A 13,641-nucleotide genomic window follows, 5' to 3' on the forward strand; every position below is an offset into this window, starting at 1 on the left:
GTTCAATTGACTAGAAGAGTCAGGACGCAGAGCTGCCTCTGCAGCGGACTCTGGGGAGAAGGAAAGGCAAGAGAGCCAAGGGACGGTCTTGCCAGGAACAAGGAGAGTGGCGCCTGAGAGGAGACGGAAAGCTGACAGAGACTTAAACTGCTTCTTAGGCTCTCAGAGATTTAGACTTTATTAGGAAAGGGGTTTCAAGTTCCCTCAAAGCTCTCAGGACTGGGGCTAAGGTTTAATGAAGGCTTATTTAAATATGGGGAAGAAAATATAACAAGGCCCCACCCCATGCAAAAGACCCTGTTGGCTTTCTGGTCAAAGCAGCACGTGCACTTTGATTTTTTAGGGCAGTAAAACAAAGCTGCCTCTTGAGGAGGCTGAAGTCCTACGCTGGGGTGCACACAGGTGCTGCACCTGGTCAACAGTAAAACAGACGACGTGCGAGAAGCGACCAGTCCTCCCCATTCTCCTCATCCTTCCCTCCCATCCTCTTCCCTTCCCTCCAAAGAAATCCCGGAAGAATCCCTAAGGGGGTCTGCCTGCTTCCGCACAGCTCCTTGGCTCAGGCTTTTTCCCAGCCTCCCCCTAAGACTTGTCCTAGATCCTGTTCCTTCAGGACTAGGATCTCTGGAGGCAGAACAGAAGGGACTAACTCTCTTGGCTCTTGGGCATGCATAGGGGACTTTCAGGGGACAACAGGGGTGGAGGTTCCAAAGAACTTCAGAGTGAGACACACACCCATCCCCATCTCAAGCCATGAGCAGCTTTAGACAGCCAGGGAGTATCTGAGCATCCCCATCTTCCCACCCTCACGGGCTACTCCACATGAAAGCAGCATTCTCTTTTAATATAAAATCATACAAACCAAATAAAAGCTGTCAGAGCTACATCATTTAAAATATGTACAATTTCAAAACATAATATTACAACTTTACGGGAAACAAAACATACTTTTCAATATGATACAAGAACATGCATCTTTTCAAAGTTATTGCTTTAAAAGAGAGCAACACAGGTGAAATTCAATGACAAAACGAACTTCGTGGCAGTACTGTAGCTGCAGTGAGATCTGCGACATCAGCAGCCTAATATGGATGTATTAGTCTTCACTGACTCAATCCACAAATACAAAACCCAGAGAGAAAGGCTTTTTTAAAAGGTACAAAACACTGCAACTTCACTTACATCCTGTACGGCACCTAGCACCAGACTATCAGTGCATAAGCGAAAGGAGGACAGAAAGCAGAGAGTGACAGGATATCACAGGAGTGGGGGAAGCGCAACGCTAAAACCATCACAGAGAATTCCAAGGCGAGAAGGAACATGAAGGGGCCTGACCAACTACATGATCACTAAGCCGAGAGATCAAATTCCCAGGCGGGGGTGGTGGTGAGGACGGTCACAGGGAGAAATGCGGACTCCGGGAAGACCAGTAATAAGCACAGAGTCCTGTCCACGTAGGACAGAAGGCGGTTCCTCTAGTTGTCGAGTTAGCACGTCAGAGGAATCACGCAGCAGGGTGGACAGGAGCATGTGGAACTGGACTGGCTCCATCCAAACAGCAAACCACAGTGCTCAGGGAAAGCAGTACGGAAAAATGGAAGGAGCTCGGATTATGGCTCCCAATAAACTGGGTTCCAATTCATGCTTTGAGGCTGTGTGACTTTGACACCTACTTTGTAGATCTGCTGTGCGGGTTAATGAGATGGCAGTAACATGCACGGAGCACGGTGCCTGGTACACAGCACTGACCCCACACGTTAGTGCTATCTCCCACACTGTACTATGTCCTCTGACTTTCTGGTGAAGAGACATTAGGCAGGACTGTTTCTGGTGACTGTGCAGGAAACAAAAGTTCAGAACAACTCACGGTTAGGGAGAACTCATAACTCCTACACACAAAGGTAATTATATATATATATTTATATTTATATATCTCAATATATAAAGGCTTTTTTTATAAATAAAATACAATAAAAGGGATAACACTTAAAACAGCGTTACTAATAATATAAATAAAGCAGTCCACAATGAGATTGCCCTAAAGGTAAAGTTGTTTTCTCTTCCTAGTGGACAAATCCCACATTCAAACTCAGTCTTTAAAAGCAGTTTATGACCTAAGGCTCATGCTAATACACCTCTGTTTCCTGAATGAAAATGACTGCCTACGAACATTTACGCCCCAGTTTTCTAAAACTCCCTTTGTGACAGCATTGCCGTGACTTGACTGGCAAACACGGGGCATGTTTTCATATTCTGTGTCCACGGACTTTGTCCTTTGCTAGTCACAGAAGCAAGGGATGCAGCAATCCCCTCCAGAGTTAATTGCATCTAAGCCACATGAAGCATAAATCCAGTATAGCAGAGGCTTGGACATCTGGGATGTGGACCTTGATTCTACAGCATCCCTAACACCCGACTATGAAACGACATTCACTGCATCCTACTCAAGTCATTCTTGCATAGTGACCCAGAATAAACAGCGCATTTCACTAAGAGTTCTATTTATAAAATATATAGACATATGTAAGGGAATACTGATGCATTTATATAGAAAGTTGATTAACATAGTATCACAGTCTATTTCACTGCAATTTCTGGCAAACTGTAAAATTTTTTCATTTATGCTGGAACTGCTTGACTCTACATAAGGAGAATCATTTTGTTTCTTTTCTAAAGGGGATGCACAATCCAAAAGAGAGCAGTGATCCACTAAAGCTGGACTCAAGCTATTAAACACATGGATAGCGTGGGGAAGAAAAGCCTTCCAAAGCAGCTGCAAATGTCCTTGTCACTCAGAGGCAGCAGTACCTGACTGACGAGCTCTGCTAACCAAAGCTTTAGGGGCCTGTTTACAATGAGGACATTCTCAAAAAATCGTCAAGACATTTCAAACCATACCTCTTTCCCTCTAAATTAAGTCTTTTCTAACACTAACATCTTCCAGGTATTGCCCATGTTGGAAGTTAGAAACTGATGCTTTTTGGGTGGTGTGGCACCACGAGCACCGTCCTATACTAATGGGAGAGCTCCTGCCAACAAGGGCTCCCTGGAACCCTCTCTCTTCTTCAAATGTGGATCTTTCTTCTCAAGTCACCACTTCAGTCTTATTTTGTTCCTCCTCTTAGAAACAGTCAAAAAGAGCCCCATGCTGACCATTTTATAAACCAATGCAATTTCGAATTAGTAGGACTTGAAGGCATTCTTTTTCTCTCTGGCCTTGGCTCCCTCTCTGCATACTGCAATGACCCAACTAGACCTTAACCTCCCCCTTGTCCATGACAATGTTTATGATTAGCATCTAGAAAACTGAACATAACTCGTGCCCACACAGAGACAGAGAGTGAGTCAATAGGTCAACTATCACTTTTGTGGAAGGCACTCATAAAACTCATGAGATCTGCTATTATAAACATCAGGTTACAACTGTGGTTGGTTTCAAAATGTTCTCAGAAGGTATAACATGATATTGAAAGGCAGCTTTCATCTGCAAACTTCAAATGGCGTGTGCAGTTCCCTCTCAGCGGAATGAGCCAATAGGCTGGATCCCTGCAGGAGGAGCTCTTACTGTCACTGAGGTTCTTGGAAAACATGGAATGATCTCACTGCTCTCAGATGGTTGAAAACTATGCAAAACTAGGTTGTTTCCTACTGAGTGGGAGGAAGGAATAGGGAGGGAAAATTTTAACGCATAAATAATATAAAAGGGCACACATTTTAAGATACATTCATATGACATTACTACTACAAAAAAATAAATAATGATTTTGTCTGATTTGAATTAATGTCCTTCACATAGTCCGTTCCCAGGCCTGTTTTGTGCAGTTACTGGCTTGAAGCGGGAACACGACTAGTGATTTGCACACCCTCAGGATTCCGGGGGCTGCTGAAGGACCCCTGAAGGGCTGTCTAAAGGAATGCCAGGAGGAGACCATGTTGTCTTTTCAGTACAGTCCTTTGATACAGGTGGCAGAATAAGAGGATTCCAACTTAAAATTCTGTTCTCTGTTTCTGAATGGACACAGCTGTCTCCTGAAAAACACAAAGGTTTTGGAGCATTATGAAATGATAAAGGCTGATTTTTACAAAGCAGTGTAAAAACATTGAGCAATAAAGAAAGAATAATAAGTAAAAGTAGAGCCCAGTTATGTCTGGTGTGGATTTGAGGGAGACAGTTAGGTTTAAAAGGCTTAAAGTAAAACGGAGCTCTCGTGAACAGTTACACAGTTCATCTGAGGGTGCAAGCAAACCCCTGAAGAGCCCCAAAACCTTCAAGCAAGGCTGCAACTCCAGAATCAACTCAAATGAACAAGAGGCCTATGACCACAAAATGCATTCTTCTAGCAAGTCTACTGTTCAGGCACAAACTCACTCAAAGCCTACTTGGACTTATTTTCCCAAAATCTAATGGGATTAACAGCCTGAGATGAAGCATATGAATAATAACAGAATTTCAAAGAATCCTTTATTTAGTCAACTTTTTGGGAAGTATCTAATACCCCTCACCCCGTGTCTAAGAAATACTTGAGCTGATCAGAGAGAGAGCACTCTGAAAGCATCACCTTCGCTTATACAGGTCTTCGATAACTGAAGACTATCCTGAAACTTAAGATTTATAATGTCTCCCTGTACCTCGGTTGAACTCTGCTGTGTCTTCCGTGCAGCCAGAGTTGATCTCATTTCTATCGTCCTGACAGCAAGTGTGCTGAGCAGGTCTTGGTGCCACATCATCCCTGATGCTCTCCTTAGGTGACTGGCTGCAGTCGGGGAGTGTGGAAGCCAGACACACAGGTATCTTCATGTGACTGAGGGGTTTCATTTCCAAACCATCCTGAGGATAAGGTGCTACCACTGGAACCACAGGAAGGGAGCTGCTGCTGAAAGTGCTGTTGGCTTTGGTGAAACACCTACAAAGTGTAAATCAAAAGAAAAGAACTGTGTCTAGAGAGATCAATAATTAGAATACGCTTATTTTGAAATATCATTCGGTATTTTGTATTCAGATTCTTAAGATTGGTGCTTAAAAATAACTAAATGATTCACTATGATTGGAAATATCAAGAACTCAAAAATTACAGTGAAACTGGAATACAACAGGAGAATGCATCACAAGGCAAACCACTTAAAAATGGAACTGTATATGACGACCATCCCACATGCTTCCTTTGCCTTAGTCCACTGTCAGAAGTTGTCTCCCATTCCATCATTAACTGGCGCCTGAACACAGCACACAGAAGGAAAAGGCCATTAGCCCCTGGAAGGAATGAGGGAGAAAAAGAAGAAGACTGAAAGCTAAGAGTCTTACAGCCACTTGACAGAAACGGCCTTATGAAGACCAACAAAAACAATGCTTTGAAATCAGATAATACATCCTGTCCCACCCTTGGAAGAAACACTACAAGGATTAGACATTCAAAATCCAGGTTTTATTTATTTTTCAATTTTTTCTTTGCAAAATTAATTGCTAGAATTTATTAGCACTGAGCATTCACTTCAATTCTGCCCTACTTTTATTTCCTGCCTTCACCCAAGATATGTGTTTTCTTTCATTCTTTTCTTTCTGTTCTTCAGATTGGATAATTTCTATTGATCTTCCTGTTCATTGCCTCTCTTCTGTTGTCTCCAATCTGCTGTTAAGCCCATCCAGTAAATTGTCCATTCCAGTTATCATGCTTGCAGCTTTGGAATTTCCATTTGGTCTTTTTTATAGTTCCTATTTCTCAGCTGAAATTTCCCACTATGTGAATTCAATGTGTGCATATCTTCCTTTAAGTCTTTGAACATATTTATAAAAGCTGTTTTAAAGTCAACGTCTGCTAATTGTGACATCTGGGTCATCTCAGAGTCTGTTTCTATTGACTTTTTTTCCCTTAAGTATCACATTTTCCTATTTCTTCAGATGTATAGTCATTCCTTTACTAGATTTTTCCCTCTAATTTTCCGGGTGTTCTATTGGCTTCAAACTCCATCCTCTGACACCTTTGGTTTGGGTACTTGACCCAAGATTGGAGAATGCCCTCAGGCACAAATCTATAAACAAATGTCACCCAACGTCTTTCAAGGTTAGATTTATTCAGTTTCTTCCTGCTTTTGGTTATTCTCCAATACTTTCAAATTGTCCAGATTTCATCATTATTACCTGTAAATGATCAAGCTATTTATTCCACCATTAACAGAAACTGAAATCTCAGAAATATATTTTTTATTTCTAAAATTAGGAGTAAGAAAGTCTGGAGAAAACATTTCATTTGGCTTTGATTTTGGCATGTTAGGAAACACATAGGACTGACCAGCAGTATTGCTGGAGATAGGCAATGTTAGGGAATAAAGATAAGAATTCTTTGGATTTCTATCCTTCTAACATGGAATAGTATGTTTCTAGGGCATATGAAAGTTAGTAAAAGGTGTCCATGCATCTGTTATTAGCATCTCTGTTGGTTCAAGTTATTGGAAATACCAAATGCTAAGCATGAAGAAAGATCTGAACCTGAAAGAGAGTAAGATATCTGTCAGTAAATCAAATCCTTAATTAAATAAGTCCAACTTTAATTTCAAATAGAGAAATATACTCACTATACATTTAGTGGAATTCAGATACCAGTCATCTGGAATAAAAGCAAAGTATGTCAGGTATTCGTTTGTACCAAATAATTTGAGTACAGTATTATCTAACATGACTGTAATTTTAACTTTTAATAATATAGCAAAAAAACATAAACCTGATTCAAATAAAACCTAAGTATTCACACGCCACTTAACGTCTTAAGCCAATAAAAAGTGAAGGAGGCACTGGTATAGAAGGAAGATTGTTGAAGTCAGAATCAGAGCACTGGGCTGGATGGATCATGACTCCAGGAGAGTATGGCATCCCTTATGTGTTCTGTTGTACATTTTATTCAACTCTGAACTTAAAAAACTTTTCTAGGATGCTGGCAAGGGGTAGCACTAATCTCCTGACAGCCATTTAAAAATGTCCATGTTATCAGTCTCTTCCCTTCTTATATTTTGTCATTAGTCTCTTTCACTGTCTCAATAGCCAGGGAACCTGAAAATCTGCATGTATTCAATTTATGAGAATCAGACTCTAAATGGGGTATTCATCCAAAATGTGGGGCAAGGTCAGAGGCAAAAAAAGAACTTTTCTGAATTCAAACTACTACCAATGAGAATTTAATGGATGTTATCCAGCTCTATAAATAACCTTACTCAGAAGAACCGTCTATTTTAAAAGCATTTGCTGAATATCTTCTAAATGTCAGACACTGTGGTAAGCACTGAAAATATAAAGGTAAATACAGCAGCGTTCCAGCTCCCAGTCCAGCAGAGGAGATGGACAAGTAAGCAAATGGTTACAACATAATGCAGTAAGTGTTATAAAAGAAGATACAAAAGACACTGGGAGCATCCAACTTTGAGATGTATGGCCGAAGAGAATAGGGTGCTTGCCACATTACCAACTACAGACCAGTGTATATTCTTCCATACTATTTCAGACTCAACTGTCTCATAATTGAGGAAATTATACTAGACAACAACTGTGGAATTAGAGAGTAAAAAGAATTCTGATTTCAACAAACCAGAAGTATCTCTGGTCAGGGGAATCTATATGGCTACCCTGACTTGTTGGAAATAATACTTAAAAATTAAATTCCTGGCTCTGGCGATGATTGATTAGTTTGTATCAGCACAACTCTCCTGCCAAGAACAACTGAAAAAGATGGAGGAGTTTTATTTTAAATCTGTTGAAGTCATCAGACAGCTATCAAAGCACTTGTGCGGCTGAGAGTCCAGAGAGAAGGTAAGTGTGAACCTGAGTTTCAGCACCACTCTCCTCTTGAGGCATCTGCCCAATTGAGAGCGGGATGAGACGTTGAGACGTCAAGCAGAAAGTGCTAAGCTAAAGCAGCTCAGCAGAACTTTTGGCAGTTTTCTGGGGCTGAAAGACAGAAATTGGAGTTCACAGCCTACCAAAGAGATAGTAAACACCCCAGGCCTTTAACTTGGACCCCAGAAGGGTTACTTTGTAAAAACAATGGTGAAGCAGGAACAGACAAAGACCAAAACTCAGCACTAAATCAGCTCAATTCCCAATTGGGTTACAGTAATCTGCCTCTTGCCTAATGGTCTGCCCAAAGCAAAAGTCAATCCTTTCTGGAGGAAAAAGCAGCTTCCAGAGCTTCTACGGGGTTTTACATGCAACGTCCAGAATTCAGTTAAAAATTACGAGGCACATCAGGAGAGAGGAACAAGAGAAAAACAGTGATGGAGATATTGCGTTCGGAGACAAAGACTTTAAAAGAGTGGGATGAATATATTCAAGAAAATAGATAAGATGGAGAAATTTAGCAGAGACTTAGAATCTTATAATAATTATTATTTGGAATTTCTAAACTAAAAAGTAGAATAGCTGAAATTAAGAACCCAATACATGGGGTTAAGAGCAAATTGGGCACAGATGGGCAGAGGTTTACTGAACATGAAGCTTGTACAGGATTGCACAGGATTCAGACTGAAGCAGAGAGACAAAAGGATGGAAAATATAGGAATAAGCTTAAAAGACATATGAGGTATAGTGAAAAGTTCAACAATAAGTACAGCTAGAGTCTCTCTGAGGGAGAGAAAAGGGGGAACGGGACAGAAGCCATATTTGGAGAGATAAAGGCTAGGAATTCCCTAAAATGGAGGAAAACTAAAGCCATGGATTCAAGAAGTTCTATGAGCCCCAAGCAGAATAAATACAAAGAAAATTACACTTTCAGATGTGAATAATTAACATGATGGAAGCAAAACACAAAGTGAAAATCATAAAAGCATCCAGGAAAAAAAAGGCATTATTATCTTGAAAAAGCACTAATAACTGTACAGATGATTTGTCAACAGAAATGACAGAAGCAATAAAATAATGGAATGACATCTTTAAAGTACAAAAAGAAAGTAAGTGGCAAAGTAGAATTCAATAAACAGTGATAAATATCCTTCAAAAAGGAAGATGAATTGAAGACATTTTCAGACCAAAAAACTGAGAGGATCTGTCCCTCAGACCTGTACTACAAGAAATACTAAAGGGAGCTCAAGGTGAAGGAAAATGAGGAGCCACAGACAGAAGAAAGGAAATGGAAAAGAAAACTAGCAGCAACAAAAAAAGGTAATTTCAGGAATTCTGAATAATTATTGACTGCAAAAAATGGTAATTGGAATGTCGTAGAGGATTTTAAATATTTGTAGAAAACATATGTAAAAATAACACAAAACACTGGAGACGGAAATGGAGTTAAACCGTTCCAAAGTCTTTTGTCTAGGAAGTGGTAGAAGTACTAATGTAGATTAGACCCTAATTAAAGTCATAATGCCCAGCAGCAAGCGCATAGTAAATGGCATAGAGTAGGACCTCAAAAATACTGAATAAATAAATAATAAACATTAGAACATCAGACCTTTGTTATATGTTTTCTCTTAAGCAAGTAATTATCAGGGAGCAACAGTTAAACTAATTAGCCAAAATACCTTACAAGAGACCATACCCAATACCAAGATAAGACACGTGTATCCCAGTGAGGATGAACTGGTACACCTACTCCTTGAGATTTTTGTATCACAGTAGTTGTTACCTTTGTCCTCGTTCAATATTGGCTCTGCTGTCTGGCTCTTCTTGAATCTGTTGGCTTCCAAGTCGTCTGATGCTTCACTTTCCTGGAGGACAGGCAATGCCTGTCCCGTGGCAGAGGAAGCTCTTAGAACAGTGGGATGTATTATAGCACAGCCAGGCCCTTAATAAAAATCTAGACGTAATTCAGAGATACTGGAAACCTAAAAGACAAAAAAGCATCAGGTCAGAAAGGAAACTTTTCATTTAAAAGAACTGAAGTTAAGCTCTAGAAAAAAAAAATACTTGCCAGGATTTGAAAAACCAAGGCTGTTCCCTAAAAAGAAAATATTCTAAATTAATCATTTGTTTATAAAGATCTAACGTGAGTGAAATTTCATAATGTTGACATAAAATAACGAGGACTTACCAGATAATAAGATGCCTTAAATTCTTCTGTTTCTTTCCTCTTAGTTTCTTTTTCTCTGCTCATTTCTTTAATTTAAAGCAAAGAATGAGATTTTAAAATGAAGTAAGAGGGCAGTCTAACAGTGTGGGTGTGACACACTTTTGTGAAAGTGACAGTGAAGGTGGATCATACGGCTGGGGCAGGATGGAAGGAACGGTCAAGACAGGGCCAGGGCCAACCACAGCGGACAGTAAGGAGCGGACACTGTCACCTGGTTTCATGTGCAGGGAGTCAACAAGCCGATTAAATACACACGTTTTAAAAGAAATTACAGACAACTAAGAAGACAAAAGTACCAACTGTTATTACCTATTCTTCAGCATCTATGTTTCAGATAAGTGAGACAGAAAGCCACAGCAGTGTTTACCTTTATTCTGAAATGAGACGCAATTAGCAGAGGGGTGCTGGTAGTGAGATCACAATTTGAGTTAGACTGTTGCAGTGACGGTAACCCAAATTTCAACACAACAAACCAAACTGACTTACAATGTTCTAGCACACTGATTCCTAAGTCATGATCATCAGGGATTAACCATGTAAATAACCGAATGTCACTAATTCAGTCATATAGTGCAGTTCCAGATGTCTATGTGTCAGCATAAAAAATGGCTTTAAGTTGGGGGTTACATGCTAAGAGATAAGCATAAAGGACACAGTCTATAAAAAAGGAAGATAACACCTGTTCTGAACGTAATTAGGTATATAGCATGTAAAAACAATTTTACTGATAAAGCTTTAATTAAAATTTCTGAAGCCATCAGATAATCACAAAAATAATATCTGTATATCACAAACGTAAGAGAGCCAAATCTACAGGTAGCAAAAGAGAACAGGACAAATGTCCACATCTGCAAATAGATGACGTTCACTGAGACGCTCTTACAATGCACGTTTTACAGTTGATACAATACACAGTTTGTAATTTCACTTTCTTAGGTTCTCAAACAATCTTTCAGTTGTAGTTAATACTGGCTTAAGGTGGACTGAAAGTTTTCACAGAGTTGTCTCTGGCTCAGTGAAACTACTTTTCTTAATTTTAAAGACACTCAGTAAATAGAACTCCGTGCATCTTGCCACATGCAAAAATTTGTGCTGTTTTCCAAGAATTCAGGTGGTCTGGGACCTGTTAGTTTACAAAGATCTTTTAGTCAACAGGAGAGGCCTGTCTGACCAACCTGTAAGACAGGAAAATGACTGTTACAGTGCCATAAAAAAGACTAAAATAATCTTTGACCAACAATCTGAACAGCACAGACTAGGAAATAAGAGACTGGGACGCTAGCAGAGGATTGTGCTGGGAAGAGCGCTCTATTTAACTCAACACATTTTGGACCTTCCAGTAAAACTATACAGCATCTCTGAAATATTTTCTAGAGAAGTATTCCGTTTCTGATTGCACAACTGAATATTTATTAAGCATGATTATGTAAAGATTTACTCTGATTAGATGATTATATGAATTTTGCATTAAGTTTCCTCTTTTAATTATCCCTGGAGGGCAAGGAGTAACTATTCACGAATCTCTTGCATCTGTGACACTTAAGGTCATGAATATGTTTTTGAGACTTCTGAAACAGTGACATCTTGGTGCCGGGTTGTGTTAACGTTCGGCTCACCTCTGCTGTTTCCTCTTGTCACTGTGTCTCCGTCATTTTGCTGACTTGGCCCTTATTTTTGGGAATTCATCAGTTATTATGCAACAGAACCCTGGTGACCTTCCTCTAGGGCCATGGCTGTCCTCTATTCTCATTGCACATCTTTGTTGGATATTGCAATGACCCCAGCCTGAGAGCGGGAGCTTCCTTTTGGGAATTAGTTTATTGGTGACTGTCACATTATAGGTGATAATAAATGCCGGGTGACAATAAACAACTGAGTACATTACTGAACACGGCAAGCTAACACACACAATCTTACAAACAAAAGACCAAAAGCACTACCCTAACCGCCTGACTCCCAGCAACAGACCCACAGTTACCATGTTATAAGTAGGAGATAGACAACTTCCCCTAAAGGAAGGCACTGATCAATTTAAAAAATTAGACAGTGTTTTGAACTTTTTTCTTAGGGAATTATGCAGATCACCACAGACGGAAGAGAAACCGAATCTTTGGTTTTGTGTGTTTTCTTCCTTTGGCTTTATGGCTGGTTCTGAAGTAGCTAGGTGATCAGGAACAGGAGAGGGCCTGAATCGTAACAGACTGATGGCTGGAGGAGAGTTGAGGTGTCCTAGACAAGTAGTTGTTTTCATACTTAAACCAACTGAGTAGACAGATCAAACCCTAGCCCTACAGAACTACTACTATAATGAAACGTTTTCACGTTCATCTCTACACACTATTGTTATCTCAGTATATCTGACACCAGTAGAAGGTTTCAAGTTGGTGAAAAAGCATCCCAAACCCAACAGTACACAGACTTTTAAGGTTATCATTATGCAAAAACTTAGAGATCATTTGTAATATCTGTGTTTTCTAAGGCACTATTTCCAATAATTTTTCTTCTCTTGACTCTCAGCCATGTATATAGCCTGTGCTTTTTTCCCAGATGGATTATATACATTCTTCCAAGCTGATTTTTACTTGGCTACTTCCTGCCCATTTCCAATCTCTCTAAGACCCTTACAGTTAATTTCTTGTTCCTTCCTGATGGGATCTCCCAGTTCGTTCATCTGTGAATTTCATCAGTGTCCTCTTGACTCTTTTACAAATTATCAAGACTGATGGTAAACAGACCAGATTTAATGTCAATCCCTTCCCATTAAACTAGCCAAGCAACTGAGAAACCACATTTGATTACATATCCAGAACTGCGCCACTGCTTTCTGAATCGAGGAGATGAGAAGAGGAGGGAAAAGATTTTGATTTATTTGATTAAAATCTGTTTAACTCTTGAAATGCCCAAATTGCACAAGGATTTTTCAAATAAGTCTATAGTTAGGGGACAAGCTCTCTGCAAAGCTGCGTTAAATGTGCTCCTGTCTAGCTGTTCATAGTTAGCTATTACACATTACTCTTAAACCTGAAAAGGGTTCAAATTAACTGAACACCGTGAAGCAGACAGTCATTTATAACACGCCACAAAAGCACTTAGAATCACATAAAACTCCAGAGACTGCTACAGTGTGCATTCATTCCCCCTTACCTACTCTCAAGTTTTCATATCGCTACCTCAGTTTCAACAATAAAGGCAAAATTTTCTTTCCAGATAGTTATTACTAAAATAGAGGGATGACAAAAGGGTCTAAGGTCGGCAATGACTCGTTTCTTAAAAGCCCACTCCAAGAAACACATTTAAGTTTAACCCTAAGAAGGCAGAGAAGAAAGAATCCGAGCAGCAGGACTCAGTGTGGGTAAGATTCCCTATGGAAGAGGTCTGAAGCAAGACCTATTCAGTTTTCAGTCACCTGTGGAATATCCAACTGGCAATCAAAACTCTAAATGCCCCAAACCAAATTTATCACTTTTCCTCAAGGTATCACTTTACTAGGTTTCTTATTTCTGTGACAATCACCACTGCAGTTACCAAGTCATCCACATTTGAAACTTTCTATTCATTTTGAACCTTCCTTTTTTCTAGATCCCTGCCAGTC

General features: G+C 39.8%; 1 protein-coding gene across 7 annotated transcripts in view; it reads right to left on the minus strand.

Moving 5' to 3' along the window:
- Nucleotides 1–823: 823 nt before the first annotated feature.
- Nucleotides 824–13,641, minus strand: part of CDON (cell adhesion associated, oncogene regulated) — a 94,066-nt gene continuing 81,248 nt past the window's right edge. For 3 of the 7 annotated variants that reach the window (XM_008517104.2, XM_008517106.2, XM_008517105.2), the window contains exons 19-20: nucleotides 4,630–4,904; nucleotides 824–4,029 (exon numbers count right to left, since the gene is read on the minus strand). In XM_008517104.2, the coding sequence (XP_008515326.2) occupies nucleotides 3,866–4,029; nucleotides 4,630–4,904 (439 nt within the window). In that variant the 3' untranslated portion in view covers nucleotides 824–3,865. Of the gene's footprint in view, nucleotides 4,030–4,629; nucleotides 4,905–5,185; nucleotides 5,252–5,401; nucleotides 6,485–6,570; nucleotides 9,805–9,890; nucleotides 10,076–13,641 lie in introns of those variants that run through there. The other 4 variants (XR_011540951.1, XR_011540949.1, XR_011540950.1 and 1 more) reach the window with 4 other exon arrangements.

Source organism: Equus przewalskii, chromosome 6, assembly GCF_037783145.1.
Source record: "Equus przewalskii isolate Varuska chromosome 6, EquPr2, whole genome shotgun sequence".
In the NCBI taxonomy this organism is placed as follows: domain Eukaryota; kingdom Metazoa; phylum Chordata; class Mammalia; order Perissodactyla; family Equidae; genus Equus; species Equus przewalskii.